This window comes from Arabidopsis lyrata (genome assembly GCF_000004255.2).
Source record: "Arabidopsis lyrata subsp. lyrata unplaced genomic scaffold ARALYscaffold_3, whole genome shotgun sequence".
Taxonomy (NCBI): Eukaryota; Viridiplantae; Streptophyta; class Magnoliopsida; order Brassicales; family Brassicaceae; genus Arabidopsis; species Arabidopsis lyrata.
In genome coordinates, this window is record NW_003302553.1 from 3464420 (window position 1) to 3486680 (window position 22261).

A 22261-nucleotide genomic window follows, 5' to 3' on the forward strand; every position below is an offset into this window, starting at 1 on the left:
TGGATGAATTTAATGTTTACCCTTCAGCCAATTAAGATCCAACCCTCCCGGTTCAACTGCATTGTATCTAACACAAATTTTCTTAAATAAATATTACCATACAAGTATACATTGTTTCGTTTTTAACTATCCGAATTCCTATCTTAATCAATTAAAAAGGCCTACTAAATTAAATACTGATACCAACTACTATGAGAATTGAAAAGATTTATCAAAAAATACTATAATGAGAAGTTAAATAGCTACTACAGTATAATTATGAAAATGAAGGCGGATTGAATATAAAAAATATCATTACGTCACCAATCCATCCCCCAAAAATTAGCACGAATATGTGATTCTAATAGTTTTAACAAAAAAAAAAATTGTCGTTAATATTAGAATTTAATTCGATCAACATCGAAATATTTGGAGGTACTCGAATATTTAATATATAGTATGTGATTTCTTACTGGTTTGAAATGATGTTTAATACGTATTATGTTATGTTCAAAAAATAAAATACATATATTTATTGCATGTTTACGAAGTTCAAAGATGTAGAAGTGCTTTTGACAAATAAAAATGATTTCAGTTCTCATCTACATATTTTGGATACGGTGCAAGTGTGTAACTCCATATTAACGACGACAAATCGAAAATAACGACAATTCTTAGGCGATGGATATTGAGTTGAATTGCAGCTCCCAGTGCATTCAAACTCTAGATAAAGAAATTAGTTAAGTGTGTGGTTGGTACGTATTGTTGTTAGAAGTAGTTAAGATAGCACAAATGTGAAGGAGCATCTTCGAGTACTATGAGCTGTGGTGTGAAATTGATCGTTAAGAAAATAGTTTTGGTTGGTTTGCATCAAGTAATTTGAGCCGTGGTCCCAATTTTGTTCGGTTACTTAAGCCCATCCTTAACCAAAAACCTGATTCATAAGAAACATTTATTCGGTTTGATTCCAACTTTTACTGCTTTAATCAAAAAGTAAGTCGAACAAAATTTGAATCAATGTCACTCTACATAGATGGTCTTTCAATATTTATAGTTAAGCCGGTTTGGCATGGGCAGATTACTATTTTAACTAACAAGGCTCTGCTATACTACTATTACATTGAAGAAAAATAATCAAAGTCACTTGCCAAGTTCACATTAAAGCACAAAGCAATATTCATCTCCTTTGGCAGCCAGAGACAATAAGGAACTAGAAAGAAATCAAAGAGGAACTTTCCCACCAAAATACATATGTAGGTCACTGAAAAAAAGTTCTGAAACTTGACCTTCACAAGCCATCATCTTCCTTCTAAAAAATGTCACACCAAATCTCCTAATGAAAAGTTGCCTAATTTTGACAATTTTGAAATAGACATTTGTTTACGTTTCTCAACAATAAAAGTTCCCATCTTAATCAATTCCAAAGTCCTGACAAAGTTAAACGTCGGTACCAATTATAAATGAGAATTTATGTGTTATCAATCATTTGATTGAATTTCTGATCATTTAAATAATTCATCTAATAAATCCTCAGAAGTGGTATACGTTCGTGAGACTGTTGATCAGAACTTCAATATCATATCACATCCCAAATATCATTTTTTTCAAAGGTGTTCTGGTAATATCATTTTTCTTATCACTAGTCATATCGGGTTGTTTCTGCTATACCCTTACTTATCTACCATTTGGTATCAATATGTATGCAACTAATTAGCTTATTATTAAACTTCATAAACAAATATATATATATATATATATATATATACGCCCATTTATAGAACTCTTGACATGAATCAATCCCATTCTTGATTGTTCTCCTCAAACAAAAACTGGCCATACAAGGAAAAGGGATCTCTTGTGACAAAGCAATCTAGCCAGGAAAGGTTTGACTAGGAAATGGCTACACTATAATACAAATGGTTTCCCGCATATAGCTCCAATTACGCTAGCCAGTGTTCTCAGGGAGGTATGGTAACTTTTAAGGTAAAATTCCAAGTATAGTGATAGAAGAAAACCTTCAAACAAGTTGAGCTAGTTGAATGCAGGAGGAGAAACAACTTAACACCTGGCGCCAAAAAAAACAGAAATTCAAGAGAAGGTTCATCGCCCGATTCTGGCCACCCGGTTTCTCAACTTCCTATTATGCTTCTCCTGGAAGAACCAAGGAAGATGTTATATTAGTACAATTTGGTGGCACATTTTGCTAGATAAAAATCAATAACAGGAACAACAAAACCACTTGAATTCTTGGCTTTTAGACAACTTTTTGTCTCCAAAACATCGAATTTTGAAGGTGGTTTTGTACCTGTTCAAATACCCTAGCTGAGCTCTTCTCAACATCAGAAGCCAAGCTTTCGATCTTCGCCAACATTCTCTCATACATTTCTTCAATCCCGCCAGTGTAATTCGCAGCTTCAGCTCCAACCAAACGTTTCAAGTCTCCAACTTGTAACCCCTCTGCTAGCGCATCAATCTCCTTCTGATCTTTTGCTGATTGTTTCTTGGCACTTAAGGAACTCTCATCGCAATCCACGCTCATGGCTGAGCTACTCAACTCGCAAATCAACGGTGGAAATCCCGATTTTGGACTAAACGAACCGTAATGGCCTCGAAACGCTGGTCCAATGTTGACTATAGCAACGGATCTCGGTTCGAGCCGTTGTTTCGAGGGTCGGAACTGGTACGCACGGTACTCGTGCGTGTGGATGCACTGATTCGTCGACGGCGTAGTAAGAAGAAAGAACACGGAGGAAGCCATGTTCGTCGAATTAGGGTTTTGCGAATCCTCGATCGGTAAGTGAAATTGAGACGAGAGAGACGACGCGACGGCTAACTCTCTCATTGATGGACGGTTAACGGTTTTCCTGCGGGCGGAGAACCAGCCAATTAGGCGGTCCGGTGAGTCGATTCGGAGGGAATCGATTCGACGCGAGTCAACTCGGCCAAGCGGATCATAGAAGGAGACAGTCTTACCAGAGCAGATAAAGCTTGTAACGGTGGCGACAATTTGATCAGATGAGGAACTGGAGGCGAAATCCGCCGGAGAATCGTCGGAAAGATTGGAAGAGACGATGCGGTGGATTTGGCCGAAGATCAAGCCATCGACGTCACTGGGAGAAGAGGAAGCTCGTTGAATCAGTGACGCCAATGTTGGACCCGAAATCTCGATTTTCTCCAGAGAGAGGTCGTCCATGGCGACGAAGAAGAACACAAAAAGGGAAACGATGTGACGTCACTGAAATCTCTTCTTGTAAATAAAAATTGTATCAGGACATTAAAACGACGTGGCGTTTCGTGTTTCAACGAGTGGTTAGCGTGTCGTTTTTTATGAAAGAAAACGGGCATAAATATTCACACTCGAAGCCCGTTGTTATTCACCTAAAGGCTAAAGCCCAATCAAACAGAAAAAACATTATAAAGAGGAAATATGAAAGGTCAATTAGTTCCTTAATCTTCTGCTTTGATGTAGCAACTGTGTTTACAAGTGTCGCCATGTTGTTTCTTAGTTGCACATTAAGAAGAGAACAAATATCTTTTTTACATATTACAAGGAAGAAAACAACACTTCTTAGTTCAGAGTTTTGAAGGACAGAGGTAAAACCAAGAAGATGGTGCATCCTTTGGTTGATAGAGCCACAAGCGATATGCTCATTGGTCCTGATTGGGCCATGAACCTCGAGATATGTGACATGCTTAATCATGAGCCTGGGTAAGACCTTTTTTTACTATAATGTTTTTTCAATGACTGAAAAATCCTCGATCCCATGCTCTATGTCTGATCAATCTGAATCAAAACTCTAAAGGAAAATGGTATTAGTTGAATTAGTGATCTCTTAAAGAGAATCAATGGTACTTTTATTGATCTCGGTTATACTACATTTGTGTTGATCATTGAAGTTATGGATGGTTCACATTTGGTTTTGATGTTTTTTTTTTTGGTTCTATACCTGTTTTTTTCATGATATGTGAGTGTGTTTGTAGGCAAACGAGAGAGGTAGTGAGTGGCATAAAGAAGAGGCTTACCAGTAGGACTTCCAAGGTCCAGCTTTTGGCTCTTACAGTAAGTGTTAGATATTTTACTTTTATGTTCTTCTTTTTTAAGTTTATTTATGCAAAGATTAACATATTTCTGGGATTGTTACTGTTGTAGTTACTAGAGACAATAATAAACAATTGTGGGGAACTTATTCATATGCAAGTTGCAGAGAAGGATATACTTCATAAGATGGTGAAGATGGCCAAAAGGAAGGTCCGGCTCTGATTCTTTTTAACTATTGTTTTATCTATATCATTTTTGTGTGACACCTAACTTGTCATGCTGTTTGTTATACTTATAGCCTAACATCCAAGTGAAGGAGAAGATATTGATACTTATAGATACTTGGCAAGAGAGCTTTTCAGGTCCACAAGGAAGGCATCCACAATATTACGCAGCATACCAAGAATTGTTGGTATGTTTCATTTTTTCTGTAACATGTCCATGTAAATCGAATCGATCGAGATATGGTTTGAAATTTTAGGATTTCATTTATTTTCTTTATCCATTTCAGCGTGCAGGAATTGCATTCCCTCAAAGACCTCAAACCACACCCAGTTCAGGACAAACTGGTCCTTCGACAACGTATCCTCAGAATTCTCGTAACACTAGACAAGAAGCTATTGATACTTCAACAGAATCAGAATTTCCAACTTTGAGGTGTTTATCTTAATTATTGCCCATTGTATTCTAGGAACATTGAAAATAAAAGATTGATAAAATAGCTTTTTTTGGTTGAAGTTTGACAGAAATTCAAAACGCAAGAGGAATTATGGATGTCTTAGCTGAAATGATGAACGCAATAGATGGAAACAACAAAGAGGTATATCTTTGACACCCAAATTCTTAAAAGAAATTAAAGTGTATAACATTTTAGTAACATTGGATCTACCATATGAATACATATTTTTCCACCTTTGCAGGGACTTAAACAAGAGGTTGTTGTAGATCTTGTTAGCCAATGTCGCACCTATAAACAAAGAGTAGTACATCTTGTAAACTCGACATCGTAAAGATCTAAAACTTTTACCTTTAAAATTTTGTTTTTGATGCTCAAACAATTTTGACAAATATATGATTTTTATACACGTTTTGGTTCATGTGTCAGAGATGAATCTATGCTTTGCCAAGGCCTAGCCTTAAATGACGATTTGCAGCGATTACTTGCAAAGCACGAAGTCATCGCCTCTGGAAACAGTATGATAATAAAGGAAGACAAATCTAAAAAAGAAGTTCCCAAGCACACAACTCAGATCATAGATGTTGGTTCAAGGTAAGAAACAGCTCTAGTTATTAACTGTTTTGATTTTCCAATGAATCATGAAGAAAAGGAAAGATCTTTGGGTTCTTGACTAAACTCTGCAAAAACTAAAGGATTAATTTTTTGTTGTATTGTGTGTGTTATATAAGTTGGTTGAAGATTTAGTAACATAGACATTGATTGGCATTTTACCTTCTAATTTTTTTTTTGAACTTCTTTGCAGTGAGACCAAAGATGGTAGTGTTGTGGCTTCTACAACCAATGGTCCAAAAATAGACCTTCTAAGTGGTGATGACTTCGAGACTCCGGATGCGGACATCTCATTAGCTCTTGTTCCCCTCGGACCTCCACAACCAAGTAGTCCCATAGCAAAGCCAGACAATTCCATCGTCTTAATTGATATGTTATCAGATAATAACTGTGAAAGCTCTACTCCAACTTCGAATCCACACGCAAATCATCAGATGGTGCAACAACATTACTCGAATGGATTTGGACCTGGCCATCAAGAGCAATCTTATTATGGACAAGGGTCATCTGCGCCTGTTTGGAATCTCCAAATTACTCAACAACACCAACAACCATCTTCTCCTGCCTACGGAAACCAACCCTTTTCGCCTAACTTTAGCCCGCCTGCCTCTCCTCACTATGGTATTCATTTTGGACTGAAACTCAAGAATGATATCAGTACCTATAGAAAAGTCAAACTAATCCTAACTTGTGTTCTCTTTGAAATGTTGTCTTATGGTCTATAAGGTGGACAAAACAACAACGTTCTAGCATTACCTCCACCACCATGGGAAGCTCAATCTCCAAGCTCTAGCCCTCAATACTCTCCAACTCATCCAATGCAAGTGACTCAAGTGGTCATCACCACACACACTCATCAACCCCTCGGTTACAACCCTCAAGGCGGCTCTCCTCATGCTACGAACAACAACAATAACTTGTTCGGAATGTTCCTCCCTCCAATAGCAGGAGGCCATATGCCACCCTTTGGCCACAACCCAAACGTCACAAACAACAATTACAATCCCATTATGTACGGAGGCTATGGAGGACATGCTCAGCCACCACAACAGTATCTTGTAGAACAACAAATGTACGGAATGTCTCTTCAAGAGAATGGAAACAACAACACTAATCCCTACCAAGTTTCTTCTCATCAGCCTCCACCAATGAATAAGAAACCAGAAGACAAGTTGTTTGGTGATCTTGTTGAGCTCTCCAAGTTCAAGAAACCCACTTCAGGACGAGCCGGTAGTATGTAAAATCCACACTTTTTTCCAAATTAGAGATTTTAAAAATGTTGACTTTATTTTTTTGTCTCAATATTTAATGTTGACTTTGATAAAGAACACCAAATGTTTTTAAAATAAATATCAAACTATTAATCTTTTTTGTCACCAAGTAATAACAGTTGAGAGATTCTCACTTCTTCTTCTTCATGACTTCATCAATGGAGGAAGACGACTCGATCTCTGCTGAATCAATCTCTCTCGACACTCTAGCTTCTATTAGATCACTCATTATCAACGCCGACACTTCCGTCTCGGTGATTTCCTCAGTTTTCGATTTCCTTACTGGTCTTCTGAGTCGAGGAGACTCGGCGATTCTTCACCATGTCCTCAAGCTACTCTCCGACCTAGCTTTCCGGCGAAAGGAATTAGCAAAACAAATCTTCGACTCAATCCTGTCCAACTTACTCCGCCTTCAAAACGGCACCGCCGAGGTGAGCCACGGACGCGCCGCCGTGGAATCGCTTGCTGTGCTTGCGTCATTATCCGAAACAAATCCTAGCATCGCCGCCGCGCTTTCCAAAATCGACGGCGAGGTATTTGCGTCGATATGCCTCGGAGCACCTATATCTTCTCGACTGTGGCTACTTAGGAACGCGGAGAGGTTCAATGTCCCGTCGTCGGTACTTTTCACCTTGTTTTTAGGGTTTACCAAGGATCCGTATCCATTTATCAGAAAAATAGCTCTGGATGGATTGATTAATATATGTAACGCTGGTGACTTTAATCACGCTCATGCCGTAGAAGGTTGCTATACTCGTGCTGTTGAGCTTCTAAGCGATGCTGAAGATAGCGTCAGATCTTCTGCAGTTCGTGCCGTAAGTTTTTTTTTTCTGATTGGTGAAATTACGGTTGAAAGAATTGTTATGAGCTTAAGAATAAAGATCCAATCATATATAATTGTTGGGTTGGAAACTTTTTGAATGTTCAGGTCAGTGTGTGGGGCAACGTGATGATATCATCCAAGGAAGAAGAGCTGAGCAGAAGAGATTGTACAGATGCTGCTTTTCTCCAGGTAAAATAGCGATTATCAATTTCGTGTTTGGAACTTCAATAACCAAATGTCTGATGTTTTCTTATAAACTTGCTTTCAGCTTTGTTCTGTTGTGAGAGATATGAGTGTAGACGTGAGGGTTGAGGTCTTCAAGGCATTTGGGATTATAGGAACTGCATCAGAAAGCATTATACTGCAAACACTTTCTAAAAAAGTATTGGGAGCCGGAAAAGGGAAGAAACCGCAGAATCACCTTTCTAATGGATCAGCTGATGTCAGTGCTGCAGCTGGAGTTTTCATCCATGGTTTTGAAGATGAATTCTACCAGGTACTCTTATGATAAGTTTCCTTTTCTCATTTTGTCTGTGCAGCATGATTCTTTTATATGCAAATCTTTTAAGTAGGTGTTGTAGAAAAAAGTTTAGTTGAGTTTTTATTGTTTCTGGACTTATATATACAGCATTTGCATGCATCATTTTGAAGGTACGGGAAGCTGCGGTTAACTCCTTCCACTCCCTCTCAGTAAATTCTATCAAATTCCCAGATGAAGCTGTGTATCTATTGATGGATATGCTGTACGATGATTATATGGTTGTCAGGTTGAAAGCTTTAGAGGCATTGCATCATATAGCAGACTTGGGGAACCTGAAGATACAGGAAACTTATATGCCCGCCGTAAGTTACCATATTCTTTTACCCTTTTTTCTTGCTATAGTACTGGTTAAGTAAAAAGCTAATGAGAATGAAGATGCTATACTTTATAAGTTTGGTGTCTTGTCTCGAGTAATTCAGATTTTATGCATATCACCTCCTATTGGTTTAGGCCCACTGAAGTAGCTTCAGAATTGGTTGCTCTCTAGGGCCTAATGCTTAATAGGACATTAAGTGATTTGCTACTAAATTAACCTCGCTGCTGTGGACTTCATGATTGTCACCTTGTTCTATTTGGCTATTTCTTTCCTATGAGTTGTAATAAAGAGCTGCTACTTGACTTTGCAGTTTTTGGATGCTATTGTTGATACTTCTGAAAACATTAGAGTTGAGGCTAGAAACATTCTTAAATTGGCAAAGCTGCCTGATCTGAAGCTGGTCAACAATTGTGTTGATGGTGTCCTAAAAAGTTTAGAGATGTATCCACAGGTTGGCACACTTACCTATACAGTTCAATTAGCTTCTGATTTCATCATTTCGTCCTTTTTCTTTTTGTGAACCTCAAATTTCTTGCTGTTTCATCCTAGGACGAACCTGCTATCTTGTCTGCTCTGTTCCATTTCGGACAAAAACACCCAAATTTCTTAGTCAGTATGGTCAAGAGATTTAGTGAAAAGGTAAGCGAGCATTTTTTTTCACTCTTTTTCAGGGTTCGTCAACTATAGGCATACTAATCATTTCTTCGCTTACTCTTGCATGCTCTTCAGTTAGGGACAGCTTCCGGAAATAAACTGGAATTCAATAGCCGACAGTTATCTGCTTCTCTGATGCTGATAATCTCAGCCCCTCTCTCAAACAAACAAAGCATCACTTCGATACCACCTCTGGCATTTTCATATTCACTTGCAATGCTGGGGAAATTCTCTAGTGGACTTCATGATATGATGGACCAGTATATGCTTCTGGCTTACTTGACTCATTGCGCTATTCTTTCGTCTTCTTCGGGGACAGAATTCAACAAAGGAGATATATTTTTTCAGGCATATAGGGACAGTAATGCAGATCTTTCCGGAAACCCCGTCCTATTACCCAGCAAAGATATACCTGCTGAGAGCAAATACATGGCTTCCAAAGCAGAACTGGAAATTGGAAATCAAGCACTTAAGTTTCTTAACCATATACTGTTGAAAATAAAGGCTGCCTGGTTGTTATCACAATCAGGGTGCTCGAAAGAAGCACTCCGAGCATTGAGGTTTTATAGCTTACAATCTATTAATTTTCCAGCCTCTGTATTACTTTTTCATGTGTACTCTAACTAAAGTGCTTCTTGTCATCTTGTGCAGGGCTTGCAAACAGGAGTTAGCAACTTTGACAGCCGATTCTTCAATCTCCAACGGTACATTAGAATTTATCTGTCAGTATGTTCACGTAATAGAACTTCTCGCTCAAGTATGGCCTCATTTTGAATACGCAAGACACATCAGCACGTGTAGATCTGTAGAACTGGAACTACTGATGAAAGAGATAGAGATAAAACTAATGGAGATAAGGTGTAGATTCACAGGCCTGTCTACGGAGGAGTCATTAGTAATAGAGTTAGTAATTTTTGGTTGCTTGTTAAGGCTATATAAATTTGAAATTTGCTGCCGCCTTAGCTGCACGGAGAAGCTATCTTCAACAATATCTCAATTAGAGCTCCACCATGAACAACAATGCACCAAACCATCAGAATTTTTAACCGAAACTAAGAAGTCATTGAAAGAGATTGGGAGCTCTGATGATATAAATAGCTGTAGACTGCTTCATCTCATCAAGATATTCAATTGCTTCTCTCCAGAACAGTTTACGCTTTCTGGTAATCTGCAGTGTGTCAGCGCAGAGCTAGAGATTCCTGGTAATGGTCCTTACAGTCCGATTTCCTTTGTGCCTGGTCTCCCGGTGGCTATACCGTGTGAGATCATGCTGCTTAATGTGCCAAGAGATACCTGTTTGTGGCTGAGAATATCTAGAAGCGATGAAACTTGCCAGTTTGTGTACTTGGATCCAAACCTCTACAATGGAGATGGGAGAGAGAAGAGGTTCATGTTTACTGCAGTAACGTACATGACCCCGAGGGCTGTTGTGTTCACATTGCGGGTTTCAATAGGCATAGAGTGTCTGTTTGAAGACATTAGTTACAGAAAACAGCGTCATGGTCCCAAGCATCCAGTGGCCTATCTGTGTAAGGAAAGAGAAGTTCACCTTTCTCTTGTTTCAAGAACCTAAGATCTCTAGTAACTGTACTGTGAGATATTCTTCACATTAATGAGTCTGCAGAGAAAACTCGTCATGGCTTTAAAAGAGCTGCTAATTGTGGCTTAAGGACTAAGAGGGTTGACATGGGATGCTGCCGAACATAGATTCGTGTGTTCCCGCATAACCAGCAAATGGCAAATCAGACTTGGAAGAAGATTTTGAGTGTTACTACCTTTGTAGCTTACTCATTGAGACAAAATTTTGCAAAACTGCATCAAAAGGCCAATGCTAGTAACCAATTTACAGCTTTTAAGAGAAAAAAAGAACCATAAAATCAGATGGGGATATGAATATGGTCGATATTTTGTTGTGACCTTATCAATATACACAAGTTTGTACAATTTTAAATAACAGTGAATCAATAAAAATCTGAGAATATATCTGAGTGGTGGTTTGCCATAAGACTGAAATACTGTGGATTATTTAGCCAACAATTTGAGCGTTTAGTTTCAAATCCATCAGAGAAGCACTCTTACTTAACAATTCATGAACTAACTCACACTAGCAGCTACGAGAAGTGGTAAATCTCTTATGCAACCACTTTAGCTTCCAACATTTCAACACAAAACGTGCTTCAAAAACGTTTTGGTCACAAAATAAGCTTAACAAGTAACAAGTGACATCAGATAATTAGAAGTGAAACAAGAGACAAAGTCACTCTTGAAGCTTTGTGACGCATTCATCAAAGCGTAGCAGCAAGAACCTTAACAAGAACATACGATGTAGGGACTGTAAGCATAAGATCACACCACTCAACTTTCCCCCAAATTTCACAACTTTTCCCCCACATTTCATATCTTGTGGGCCTTTCAACCACCGCACAATGAATCTCCTTTTGATAGCCATAATGATAAGGCAATTGGTCCCACAAGACCGCCATCTTTCCACCATAATCAGCCAATCTAACACAAGCACTAGCAGAGAACTTAGGCAGCTGAAACAAACCATTCAAATCTTTCCACTCTCTTACCTCAGTGTCATACCATCTGAACGCTCCATCGGATAAAGAGTACAAAACGTTATCTATCTCGCAATAAGAATCTGAAAACATAAAACCACCCATCCCAAGTTCCTTGGAATCCCATCTACCTTCCTTGGAATTGTAAGCAACCTCACTTCCTCTATCTTCAGTCACCACGTAGAACTTTCCATCAATACAAGTGCTTTTGGAGTTAAAAAAATTGTATATCCTCCCGCTGCAGCAAGGGACGGGCTTAGTCTCCCAAATTTGTGTTTTTGTGTCTAACACCTCAAAGGAGTTTTTCCGGGAATCAGGATAGCCATTACCTTGAACTTGGTTGTAGCATCCTGCTACATATATCTTTTGATCAAGGACGCTAGCAGAAACTGAACATAGCTCCACCGGCAAGCTTGGAGCCTCTCGCCACTTGTGAGACCGGCAATCCAGAATCGAGACGCTAGAGGAGGGGGACGCTTTGTTGATGGATCCGCAAATGTTGTAGATATCAGAACCAACGGCCACGAGACTCGAAGATCGTACATTAGGAGAACCACCGGGAATTGGGACTCTAGCCAAAGCATAACCACTTGACTTCCTCTCCTTATTATTGGTTATGGTTTGATCAGGTTTACGGCAGAGGGTGAACCAGCGATAACCAGAACAGCACCGTAAGCATACATAGAGACAACTCTCGGTGTTTGCCGAGAGTGACCTGGCCTTGTAAAGCTCTGGTGAAGCTAGGAGAGATCGAAAGCTCTTGGATACGAGTGAGAGAGTAGGATAGTATAATCTTGACACGCGTGCGAAGATGCTCAATAGCAAATAAGCTCTTGGATACGAGTGAGAGAGTAGGATAGTATAATCTTGACACGCGTGCGAAGATGCTCAATAGCAAATCATCGGGAAGTGACGGGTTTGGAGTCGAATGCGGCGTTGACCACCGTGTCTTCTTCCTCTTTCTTTCCGGGTAAGACATTAACGAGGATGAAATCGCCGTTGATCAACCAGGGAATATAATAATTTAGGGATTTGCGGATATATTTGTGTTCCGGCGGCAATGTTACTATTTATAGTAAAAATAGTTGGGCTTTTTGGGCCGTTACTATATTTGCAAGATTTTGATCATACATGTTTGATATTTGTCTTCAGTTCCACAAAGTCTACTTCTTATAGACTTATAGTATTGAGTTATGTACTACTCCTAGAAACCGGAATTAAATCTATATCCAGTCTCTGCCAACTTTTCTTAAAAACCATCAACTCCAAAAATGTCAAAGCTACAAATTACGTTTTCACCGCAGTTTTTTCTTTAAAAAAAATTATATAAAATACAAATTACTTTCTGCTGTTTTTTTACCATAGTGAGCTCACCAGTAGTCATTGCAAGAACAAGAGCCATTTGTAAAACAATGAAACCTATTGTTGTCTCTAACAACGATCTCTCGTCTTGTGATCTTCGATATCAACTTCATCACTTCATGACAATCTCCACATACCCTTAGATTCTTCACCACCCGAATCACTTGGCCATGATCCGTACTGATCAGCCCAAACGCAACCGCAAGCTTCTCGCTGTGATGCCCCAAGACCCTTTCTTTTTCTTCATCTTCAACATCGAAGAAAACAAACTCTGTCGTTGGAACAAACCCCATAAGCCTCATTTCATTACCCAAATCTTCTAGCTTTGCATATATCTTGTCGCTAAGAGGATGCGATTTATCATCTGCTAGAAACTCATGGACCGTCCCTTCCAACTCGATCCAACTATATCCCGGGATCTTCTTCATACCTTTCCTGTTCATCATGTCCCTCACTTCAGCCGCTTCGTCCCATCTGCCACTGACAGAGTATATGTTGGATAACTGAACATAGTTTCCTGCATTCCATGGCTCCAAAGCGATGAGTTCTTTGAGAACAGTTTCTGCTAACTGCGTATCTTTGACCAGTCTGCATCCGCTCAGTAACGCTCCCCAGACTATCGCATTTGGCCTCATGGGCATATCGCAGATCAAACGGTATGCGTCATCTAACATTCCTGCTCTGCCCCAAAGATCTACCATGCAACCATAGTGCTCAACCGTGCGTTTCAAAGCGTAAACACAGCTTATGGCGTTAAAAAACCGAAGCCCGTCTTGGATTAGGCCTGCGTGAACGCACCCACAGAGCAGTCCAAGGAACGTGGACCCATCAGGGGAGATACCTAACTTCTCTGTTTGTCCAAAAACCGCAAATGAGAGCTTAACGTGGCCATTCTTGGCCAGACCAGAAATTGCAGCATTCATGATAACTATATCTTTCTCCTTCATTTCTTTGAATACTTCAAAACCTCGAGCCATAGCCCCACATTTCGCATACATGTCTATCAGCGCATTGGCCATAAACAGATTGGTCAAGAACTCATGCCTATCTATTAAACTAATTCCCCATTCACCTAGATCAAGCGCTCCTAAGCTTGCACAAGAAGAAAGAAACCCGACAATGGAAAACTGGTCCGGTTTCAGATTTTCTTGCAACATCTGAAGAAAGAACTCTATTCCTTCTTTCGGGAAGCTGTTCGATGCATACCCTTGTATCATAGTGCTCCAAGTAACTATATCTTTCTCCCCCATCGAGTCGAACACAGAACGGGCTTTCTCCATCTTCCCACACTTGGCATAGAGATTGACAAGTGTTGTGCGCACAAAGGAATTCTTCTGCATCTCCATCTCTTCCATATGCTTAACTATCCACTCCCCGCTGTCAAGATCCCCTACATGAACACAAGCAGATAAAACCTGAACAATAAAGTAACTATCCGGTCTCACACCCATTTCCACCATCTTCTTAAACAAATCAATGGCTTCCCTGTGCTTTCCGGCAGTCGTATACCCACTAAACAAAGCCGTCCAAGTTACAACGCTTCTCTCAGGAATTTCCTCGAACACTTTGTGGGCATCATTCAAACGCCCGGATCCAGAGTAGATAGAAAGCAGGCTCGTCATAGCGGCCACATCGTGATTAAACCCACATTTGACCACAAGGGAATGAAGATCAATCCCAAGCTTGCGATTCGAGGCTCTGGTGCAGGCCTTGAGAACCAAAGGGAAGGTGAAACCATGGAGGTTGAGACCATGTTTGCGGATGGAGAGGAAGAGATCGAGGGTTTCATGGAAGAGATGATTGTTGACGAAGCCATTGATGAGAGTATTGTAGAGGAAAATGTTGGGGAATTGGGTATGAGAGAAGAGGAGAAAGGAGTAATGGGTTTGGCGGAAGAAGAGAGTTCGCTTGAGGAGGAGGTTGACGAGGAAGGTGTCGTGGTGGAGATGGTGGTGAATGAGAGAGACGTGGACTTGTTTCAGATGATTGAAGGTGGATGCGACGGAGATTAGGGTTTTGATTTGCTGGACTTTTGATGTTGATGATGGGACGGTGACGATGCTCATCGCTTTTTTAAAACCTCAGGGTTTTACCTCCCGCCAATTTATCAATTATCATCACTCTTGAAAATGGACATCGCTTTAAATTCGAATTTTGAATATATTTTCGTTTATTTGTCTGTTTGTTTTGGTAATAATAATAGGGATAATGTTGCATGTATCAGATTTGATCTTATGCTTTTTGTATCAAACTAATCTAAACTAAATCGTTAAAATTGTTTTATCTCATTTTTCTCGCATTGCTTAGTTCCACTTTGAATCACAATCTCATAAAAAGAATTGCTAATTTAGCATTAATCAAAAGCATGCTATTGCAAATTTACAATTTATAAAATATACCGAAATGAAATTCAAACCATAGCTCATAAATATGGGATCCACTTTATTCCCCTTTGATCATATGACGAAGACATGGAATTTACAACCAAAAAAAACTCAAATTAAACTTGGGAATAGTGTAACTACGAAAGACAAATATAAACTTAAATGACTCTCTGTGTAGCAAGATGGAGCAGAGTGCGAAAGAATTGAGGAGGGTACATTGGCGGCTGCTCTGCTAATGCCTTAAGGTTTCCAATATCCCAAAACAAAACAAAGAACGTGTTATTGTCAATATCATGAGGAGAGTTCCAAGTACAAATCTTTCGATTAGGTGTTTATGCTAAAGATTAGATTGAAATTTTAAACAACACTTCTGTTGGACAAATAGGAATGCAAAAGTCACCTGTTGGATTAAAACAGTGGAAGGAGTCATTCCGGGGACTGTGTTTACCTCTATAACCAGCACCTGCACAACGACCTTGTGAGAACCCAAAAATTGATTTTGGAATGTAAGATGAGAGTATACATTAGTAGAATGTAAAGTAATTCTCTTGGTCCCTATCGTACCTCTCCGGTTTCAACGTGCACAAAAGCATCGATCCGTGAAAACCCTTCTAACCCGAGAGTTTCTGCAATCAGCTCAATGCGTTGTTTGCATCTCTCCAAAGCTTCCTTACTGAAATCTCACAACTTCAGTCATCAGCTTCTTTATACTTTACTCTCTCTGTTCTTTCCATTAAACCAAAATGATCTAAACCGCACCAAACCCAAGAAATTCATTAAAATCTTAATTTAGTTTTAGGATTTTTTATACCCCAAAACTAAAACGAACCTCACTTTTTTGAAGCTGACAACACATTAAGTTTCAAATTAGTTTATAGTTGCCTTAGACTGAGAAACCTGAAAACCAAAACCTGAATTTGCTAACCGTGACAAGCATAGCTTTTAAAAGAGCTTAAATAGCCCCTTTTCCTACAAAGTAAAATGCTCTGTTTCATATGTTTTATTCTACTCCATGTACTAATAATATCCCAAAAGAAGCTTTAGACAAACCTCATGATTGTGGGTGGAGGTGGAGTAAGATTTATGCCAGTGCCACCTATTCAAGATATAATTTCATATGCCATAAAGACTAATTAATTCTCTCATAAAGAGTCAAAAGAAGACATGAAGTTGCAAAGAAAGACAAGTGAGACTACCTTGGAACTTCTCCTCGAGAGACAATATATCCCCACTTTCCTTGACAGTAAGACTAGGACTCAGCGAATGCATTGACCCACGCTTTCCGATTACACCCACAGTCATCTCTACCCACCGCCTCCTACCTTTCCAAGAGAGCTGCTGCTTGACTTTGGATGAAACTATGATTTCATCGGTTTCAACAAATGGTTCAAAAATCAAAAACTCTGGAGTAGGATTTGGCATCTCAATCGTTCCATGTGTCTACACACACAAGTGAAGATAGGGATTTGGATAATCCTAATTTATCAATGAATGCTTCACGGTTGTACTAACAAAATCATTTGTTTGTTAACCTTGGAAAGAGTATTTGGAGGAATCCTTAGTAGACAATCTTTCAAAGCTTGTACATATACAGCAAGGTCTTCAGAGCAACTGCAGGAAAACCCAAAGGTTTAATCACACCCAAAAAAAACTTAGTGGTAACGATTGGAAAAAGACTTTTAAATACAATTACCATAATCTTGCAACGCCAGTGGAACATCCATCCTTTGCTGGTTTAACACATAGTGTGAGACACTGAAACTTACTGATCAATTCATCCCAAACATTTGGGATGGTCTCATGCATTATATCCTCTGTTCTCCTCACATCTTTGCTTATGGTATGAATTCCAAGCTCTGAAAGCTATTGATTACAAGAAACACACAACAAAAAGAAAATTGTTACAATAGTACTCATGGTTTCAATATATCGACTTGAAGAGTATATCGACTGGTTTCCATACATGACTAAGAGCCTGAGATGTCATAACCTTGTCCATGCAAGTCCTTGATGCTAGTACGCCTGGACCTTTATTTAAGAACGGAGAAGGAAAATTAAACAATCGTGTGGACATATTTTATGTTGAGAATTAAAAAGAAACCCAAATGCTACATCGTAAGTAGCAACTAACCTGTATAAGAAACTCCTTCATCCTCCAGCAAGGCCTGCAGTGTACCATCTTCCCCAATTCCTCCATGCACTGCCAGTTAGCATTTGAAAAATAAAATCATAAAAACACTGCATACTAAAGATATAGCGACTGAGGGTGTGTTGCATGCAGAACAGAAGCACTATCTTACCAAAAAAAAGTGCGTCAGGAAGAGTATCAACATTGCAAACAATATTAAACCAAAAATGTATCGACATCCCCTGCTTTTTTTTTTTTGATCTTGCAACAAGGTTTTCTGATTTTGTTTGTTGATAGCTTTTTCTCATGATCTTAAATTTGCTCATGTTAATACAAAAAAGGAAACATTGCAGTCTATCGGTTATAAGACTAGCCTGCAATGAAGACAGTTGCTTGAGCTTCCCTGGCATGCTTGATCCACTCTTTCAATGAGAAATTTCTGGGCAGTTCGTCTGTGATATCAAACCCTGCAAACCAGCTTTGATTCTTCAAACCATCCATAAGATCCTCCATCACTTGCTTCTGCAGGAGAGATGTAAATAAAGCCCGATCAGGCTCGACTGCTTCTAAGCACGCTGCAAGAACTTCCTCAGCAGTGTGCCTTAGCACAACCGAGTAGCTGAGAATAAAGAAACTCATTAGTGATGTTGACCGATATAGCATTACAAATGAGAAAAGCTAAAATAATTTCATACATCCATGTAAAATGTTATACCGGTGTTTCCCCTCTATCGTCTGGGAGGTCAACATTTGTATCTACGTGTACAGACTACTGTACATAGTATTTCAACATATGTCTGAGAATATACTTACGGCAAAACCCAGACTTCTCTGTTGTCCAAGTTCAAAGATGCGCCTGATGAGTTTCCAAGTGAGGGGGAAAGCAAACAGGGAGTTACATTGAGCTGTAAACAATAAGATCATTAGAGTCAGGGCAATCCTATTACACCCACAAGTTAGCTATTATAGCTTAATGACAATACACACTGTAATTAATGATTTCATAAGATGCGTGATTACGCCTCAAATGATGAATGCTGCATTCTTTTCAACTTACATCTACAAATCTTTGCAAATTGATCCAGACATTTGTTCCACTCATGACGGACACTTGCCGCTCTGAAGTATCTCCTCCAAATATGACAAACACTTTCTGGACGTCCCCAGAGACTTCCAGGGTTGTTGAACCTTGGAGTAATAGACTATACCCATAATTATACCAAGTAAGATGGGGAAACCTCGAGCAAGCACGGTGGACAACTGTTCGCAGAATGTTTGAATGAGAAAATCCAACCTGAATGTAAGAATCAATGATCTAAATCATGTATGGTAATATCTAAATCATGTATGGTAATATGAACATCCAACCTTAATGTTTGAATGGACTAGGCATGAATGAGATATAGACATAAATGAACAATACATCGCAGCTTAAACTTTCACTATGACGTTACCATTTGCTTGCAAACTATCAATGAGAAGATTCATTGCTGTCAATTAAAATTTTGGGAAGAGAGAAAAAAAAAACGTGAATGCTTATAAAATAATGTCATTTTGTAACACATCGACTATAGTATGGAAAAATTAGGGTATATGCACAATTATTTCACAAATACGAGAATAAAAGATTTTCAGAGTAGAAACAGCATGATGCACATCTTCAACATACCATCAATGTTATAATATCATTAATTACCTTAGAAGCCTGCTGGAAGAGAAAGCTGGTTTGCTCCATGCCACTTATCTGTAAAAGCAGTTGAGAAATGCATCCAAGTGTTACTTCTAAGAACAATGCAAGGCATAATAGCAGCTCCTGGTAAATTTGAAGGCCGGTAAAATTGCACAAGGCTAACCAGGTTGATGTCTGTGAATATGATATCCCCTGACTCGGGTCCTCCAAGCGTTTCACTTGCAGATGATAAATTTGAATTGGGAGCCAAATACCATCCATCAATGCGAGCAAAGTCACGTAGACCAAGCTTTTTAAATATAAGAGATGCCTCTTCACGAATACTTTTGATAACATGGATAGGGAAACGGGGAGGAGTGTGATAGGTGACCTGTTTATTTTAGATAAACTCATTGTCAGGAGAAATAAAGTTACTACAATTTTGGAACTCAATATGCTGAGAAACCAATAAAATAACCTCTGAAAATAAAAAGAAAGGCATGTTTACCATTTTGAAATACAGAGTTAAGGGCATTAGTGAAATCAATGTGTTCCAGACACACCTTTCATTATTGGTTACGGAAATTGTAAGAAACATGTTTATTTCACTACCTGCTGTGTCGGCAGATACTTCCTCCGATAGTCGAAGATTGCGTTTTCTTGTAGATCACCACTGCCATGAAACTGAAGTTGCACCTGACCGTATAAATATATGTATTAGTAAGGAAAAACATTATATAAGGGAAAGATCTAGTCCATATACATATTACTTCAAATGGATTTCTCATGAAACTATCTGACCTCAATGCACAAATAAGTTAGTCACAAACAATGGAATTCAGTATATTAAAAACTGTTCATCCTGACCTGCTTCCTATTTAGTGTAAAAGTAACTGAGGCCCAAGTTTCACTAGTCAAAGATTATAATAGTTCATGTAAGAGTGGTTCATATATCAGTGGAGTCAGAACCTCAGAACAAAAAAGGAATCTGGCACAAGCTCCTGTGAAACGCAGAAAGTAACTGAAAAATGTAATTACCTCAGTAGGCATCAAAACAACAGGATGGCAACCAGAACCAGAACCCACATCAAGGACGATGGCAGTGAACTCATATGCATCTTCAATAAACACCTCCACAACAACTCTATCATCAATTCCCTATCCAAAAAGAGAAGGAAAACAAACTAATAGCCAGTAAAGAAATAGTTTGCAATCCTCCAAAAAAATAGATTTTCTAGATTCAAGAAATAGAGATCTCCATTCCTTACTTCCCAATGCCTACTTGTATTAACCAAGGCTCAAAACAAAGTATACCTCTAGAATAAGTTCAATAGCCTTTTTAATTGAATCATTTACGCCAAAAGCAACCTTGACACCGATGCTTGAACCTGCTTTAGCTGGTTTTACCTGAAATAGACAGATGTGAAGAGCAAAAAAAAGTGAAACAAATGAAGAAATGGGATCTCTAAGCAACATTTCTACGACCAGGCTGTGATATAGGCAGATGCTTACCACGACTTTTCCCATCTCGAGATCCAGCTGGTTATCTGTAAACCACTGTGCTATTTCACTTTTGTCTACTTCAGTTCCCTGAGCAAGATTTTTTATAGGAAAAATATCACTAGCTCGAAATTTGAGTGCACGTATAGATAAGATTTTAAGACACAAAATGAAGAAGATATTGAATGCAGATAAAGAGACATGAGAATACACTACCTGCACCAAGTAGTTAGGTACTGTCATGAAACCAAGTTCCTTGAGCTCCAAAGAGGCTTCATACTGGAATTAGATCACTAAAAATGATCAGAGGAACTATATTAAAACAGATGAAGATGAATATCTAACAACACAATGAGAGCTAACTAATTAAGATGTAATGAATATCTGATTAACCCGTTCATCCAGACTCTTATTATTACCTTGTCAAATGCTCGAATGCATTCACGGGATCCAGTCCCCACAAATGGAATGTTTTGACTTTCCAACAGCTCCTACATAGCATTAATAAAAAATCGTAACATAAGTACTTCCAACATAAATAAATATATAATATAAGGACTTTTCCAAAACAAAAACCTGAATGCCCCCATCTTCACCAAATCGACCATGAATTACTGGAAAAACTATATCCACAGCAGAAACAAGATGCTCGGCAAATTTGGATAATGAAGAGAATCCCTGTGCAAGACTACAGTATGAAACAAACTAGCCACTTAGCTAATTTGGTCACTATTATTATCCTATAACCAAGTTTTCAAACCCTTGGTATCATATACCTCACCTCTCCAGCTTGAAATCGAAATCTGAAGGAGTATTCGAGTACACCTGAAATTTTTCACAAACAAAAAAGAAAGAAAGAAGGGATAAGAGATACATACAGCAGAACTTATCAAAATGCCTAATACAACGCAACAAACCTGAGCGGAGGAAATTGCAAAGGCTTTGAGATCAGGATCTATATAATAGCAGCTCACGCTTATACCATCACCCTGATGAAAAACCATCCATCACATCACAATCGAAACGCAATTTCAAACCAAACGGACTAAATGAAGCCAGAAAATATACAAATCCAAGCTCAATTTGATCATGGGAAAAAGGAAACGAACCTGAATATGATCGAGAACTGATCTAGCAGAATTGAGAGAAATCCCGCGCTCCGCCGACGGACCTCCGCAAATGAGTCCCACTCTCAGATTCTTACTCATCTCATCTCCGTCAACTACGGCCTTCGATACGGTTCGTATAGCTCCTCCGGATCCCCGATACTTGTTCATCACCGAAAAACTGCATGTACTCTCGCTCAGTGAGTTCTTCTGATGCAGCTTCAGCGTCGTCCGTACGGCCGTCGCTACTCGTTCAACATCGCCTCTTCCTCCTCCTATTCCGCCAGTCATCGAAAGACTGACACCGGTCGCCATGGACGCCATCTCCAAAGGACGCTTAATTATATTCTCCGTACAATAATAATCTTTACACCTCCTTGAGGAATTTTTTTTTTATCCGTCAGTCAGAATAACAGTGAACAGTCATCGAAACAACAAAGCATTCGTTTGTTGCACGCGGGAGAGCTTTGCTTTGCACGTGTCAGTAAAAAAGGTCCTAGCGAAATTTGTTCGTAAATTTTTGTGATTAACCCAAAATGATAATGATCGTCATTCATTATGAATTATGATTGTTAGTTATCTCTTTATTAATAACAAAAGAAATCATAGTGAGTGATTAGATTTTTCGATATTTACTTGG

The 22261-nt window shown here is 39.0% G+C and overlaps 6 protein-coding genes across 11 annotated transcripts; 2 read left to right on the forward strand and 4 right to left on the reverse strand.

Moving 5' to 3' along the window:
• Window positions 1-1729: 1729 nt before the first annotated feature.
• On the reverse strand, window positions 1730-3239 carry LOC9320762 (BRISC complex subunit Abro1). Its single transcript, XM_021031556.1, has 2 exons — window positions 2285-3239; window positions 1730-2130 (listed from the first exon to the last, which is right to left on the reverse strand). The coding sequence occupies exons 1-2, from the start codon at window positions 3170-3172 to the stop codon at window positions 2080-2082; spliced, it is 939 nt and encodes a 312-aa protein (XP_020887215.1). The 5' UTR covers window positions 3173-3239; the 3' UTR covers window positions 1730-2079.
• Window positions 3240-3318: 79 nt separating this feature from the next.
• Window positions 3319-6625, forward strand: LOC9320763 (TOM1-like protein 2). Its single transcript, XM_002882537.2, has 10 exons — window positions 3319-3688; window positions 3961-4039; window positions 4130-4228; window positions 4317-4430; window positions 4530-4675; window positions 4757-4838; window positions 4939-5024; window positions 5124-5288; window positions 5500-5927; window positions 6033-6625. Exons 1-10 carry the CDS (start codon window positions 3588-3590, stop codon window positions 6545-6547), a joined length of 1815 nt encoding a protein of 604 aa, XP_002882583.1. The 5' UTR covers window positions 3319-3587; the 3' UTR covers window positions 6548-6625.
• A 32-nt stretch (window positions 6626-6657) lies between these two features.
• LOC9318651 (protein SIEL) lies at window positions 6658-10899 on the forward strand. The gene is made up of 8 exons (XM_021031555.1): window positions 6658-7392; window positions 7506-7589; window positions 7669-7896; window positions 8052-8243; window positions 8568-8708; window positions 8807-8896; window positions 8987-9471; window positions 9563-10899. Exons 1-8 carry the CDS (start codon window positions 6724-6726, stop codon window positions 10482-10484), a joined length of 2811 nt encoding a protein of 936 aa, XP_020887214.1. The 5' UTR covers window positions 6658-6723; the 3' UTR covers window positions 10485-10899.
• Window positions 10900-11023: 124 nt separating this feature from the next.
• On the reverse strand, window positions 11024-12609 carry LOC9318652 (F-box/kelch-repeat protein At3g08810). Its single transcript, XM_021031563.1, has 2 exons — window positions 12345-12609; window positions 11024-12286 (listed from the first exon to the last, which is right to left on the reverse strand). The coding sequence occupies exons 1-2, from the start codon at window positions 12449-12451 to the stop codon at window positions 11197-11199; spliced, it is 1197 nt and encodes a 398-aa protein (XP_020887222.1). The 5' UTR covers window positions 12452-12609; the 3' UTR covers window positions 11024-11196.
• Window positions 12610-12716: 107 nt separating this feature from the next.
• On the reverse strand, window positions 12717-15007 carry LOC9320764 (putative pentatricopeptide repeat-containing protein At3g08820). Its single transcript, XM_002884652.2, has one exon. The coding sequence runs from the start codon at window positions 14898-14900 to the stop codon at window positions 12843-12845; it is 2058 nt and encodes a 685-aa protein (XP_002884698.1). The 5' UTR covers window positions 14901-15007; the 3' UTR covers window positions 12717-12842.
• Window positions 15008-15187: 180 nt separating this feature from the next.
• LOC9320765 (D-alanine--D-alanine ligase) lies at window positions 15188-22077 on the reverse strand. 6 transcript variants are annotated; one of them, XM_021031557.1, is made up of 24 exons: window positions 21625-22077; window positions 21433-21504; window positions 21297-21340; window positions 21092-21203; window positions 20935-21006; window positions 20732-20794; window positions 20528-20605; window positions 20330-20422; window positions 20054-20173; window positions 19628-19711; window positions 19200-19406; window positions 19043-19090; window positions 18404-18640; window positions 18160-18251; window positions 17721-17965; window positions 17350-17418; window positions 17182-17246; window positions 16912-17081; window positions 16751-16829; window positions 16415-16658; window positions 16269-16314; window positions 15783-15891; window positions 15619-15681; window positions 15188-15457 (listed from the first exon to the last, which is right to left on the reverse strand). In XM_021031557.1, exons 1-24 carry the CDS (start codon window positions 21943-21945, stop codon window positions 15377-15379), a joined length of 2814 nt encoding a protein of 937 aa, XP_020887216.1. In that variant the 5' UTR covers window positions 21946-22077; the 3' UTR covers window positions 15188-15376. The 6 variants fall into 6 exon arrangements, 5 of the variants coding, with proteins under 5 accessions (XP_020887216.1, XP_020887217.1, XP_020887218.1 ...); XM_021031558.1 differs by having other exon boundaries at window positions 17721-17868; window positions 18404-18548; window positions 21625-22026; XM_021031559.1 differs by lacking the exons at window positions 15188-15457; window positions 15619-15681; window positions 15783-15891 and adding an exon at window positions 15900-16115 and having other exon boundaries at window positions 21625-22026.
• Between the last annotated feature and the right edge of the window lie 184 nt (window positions 22078-22261).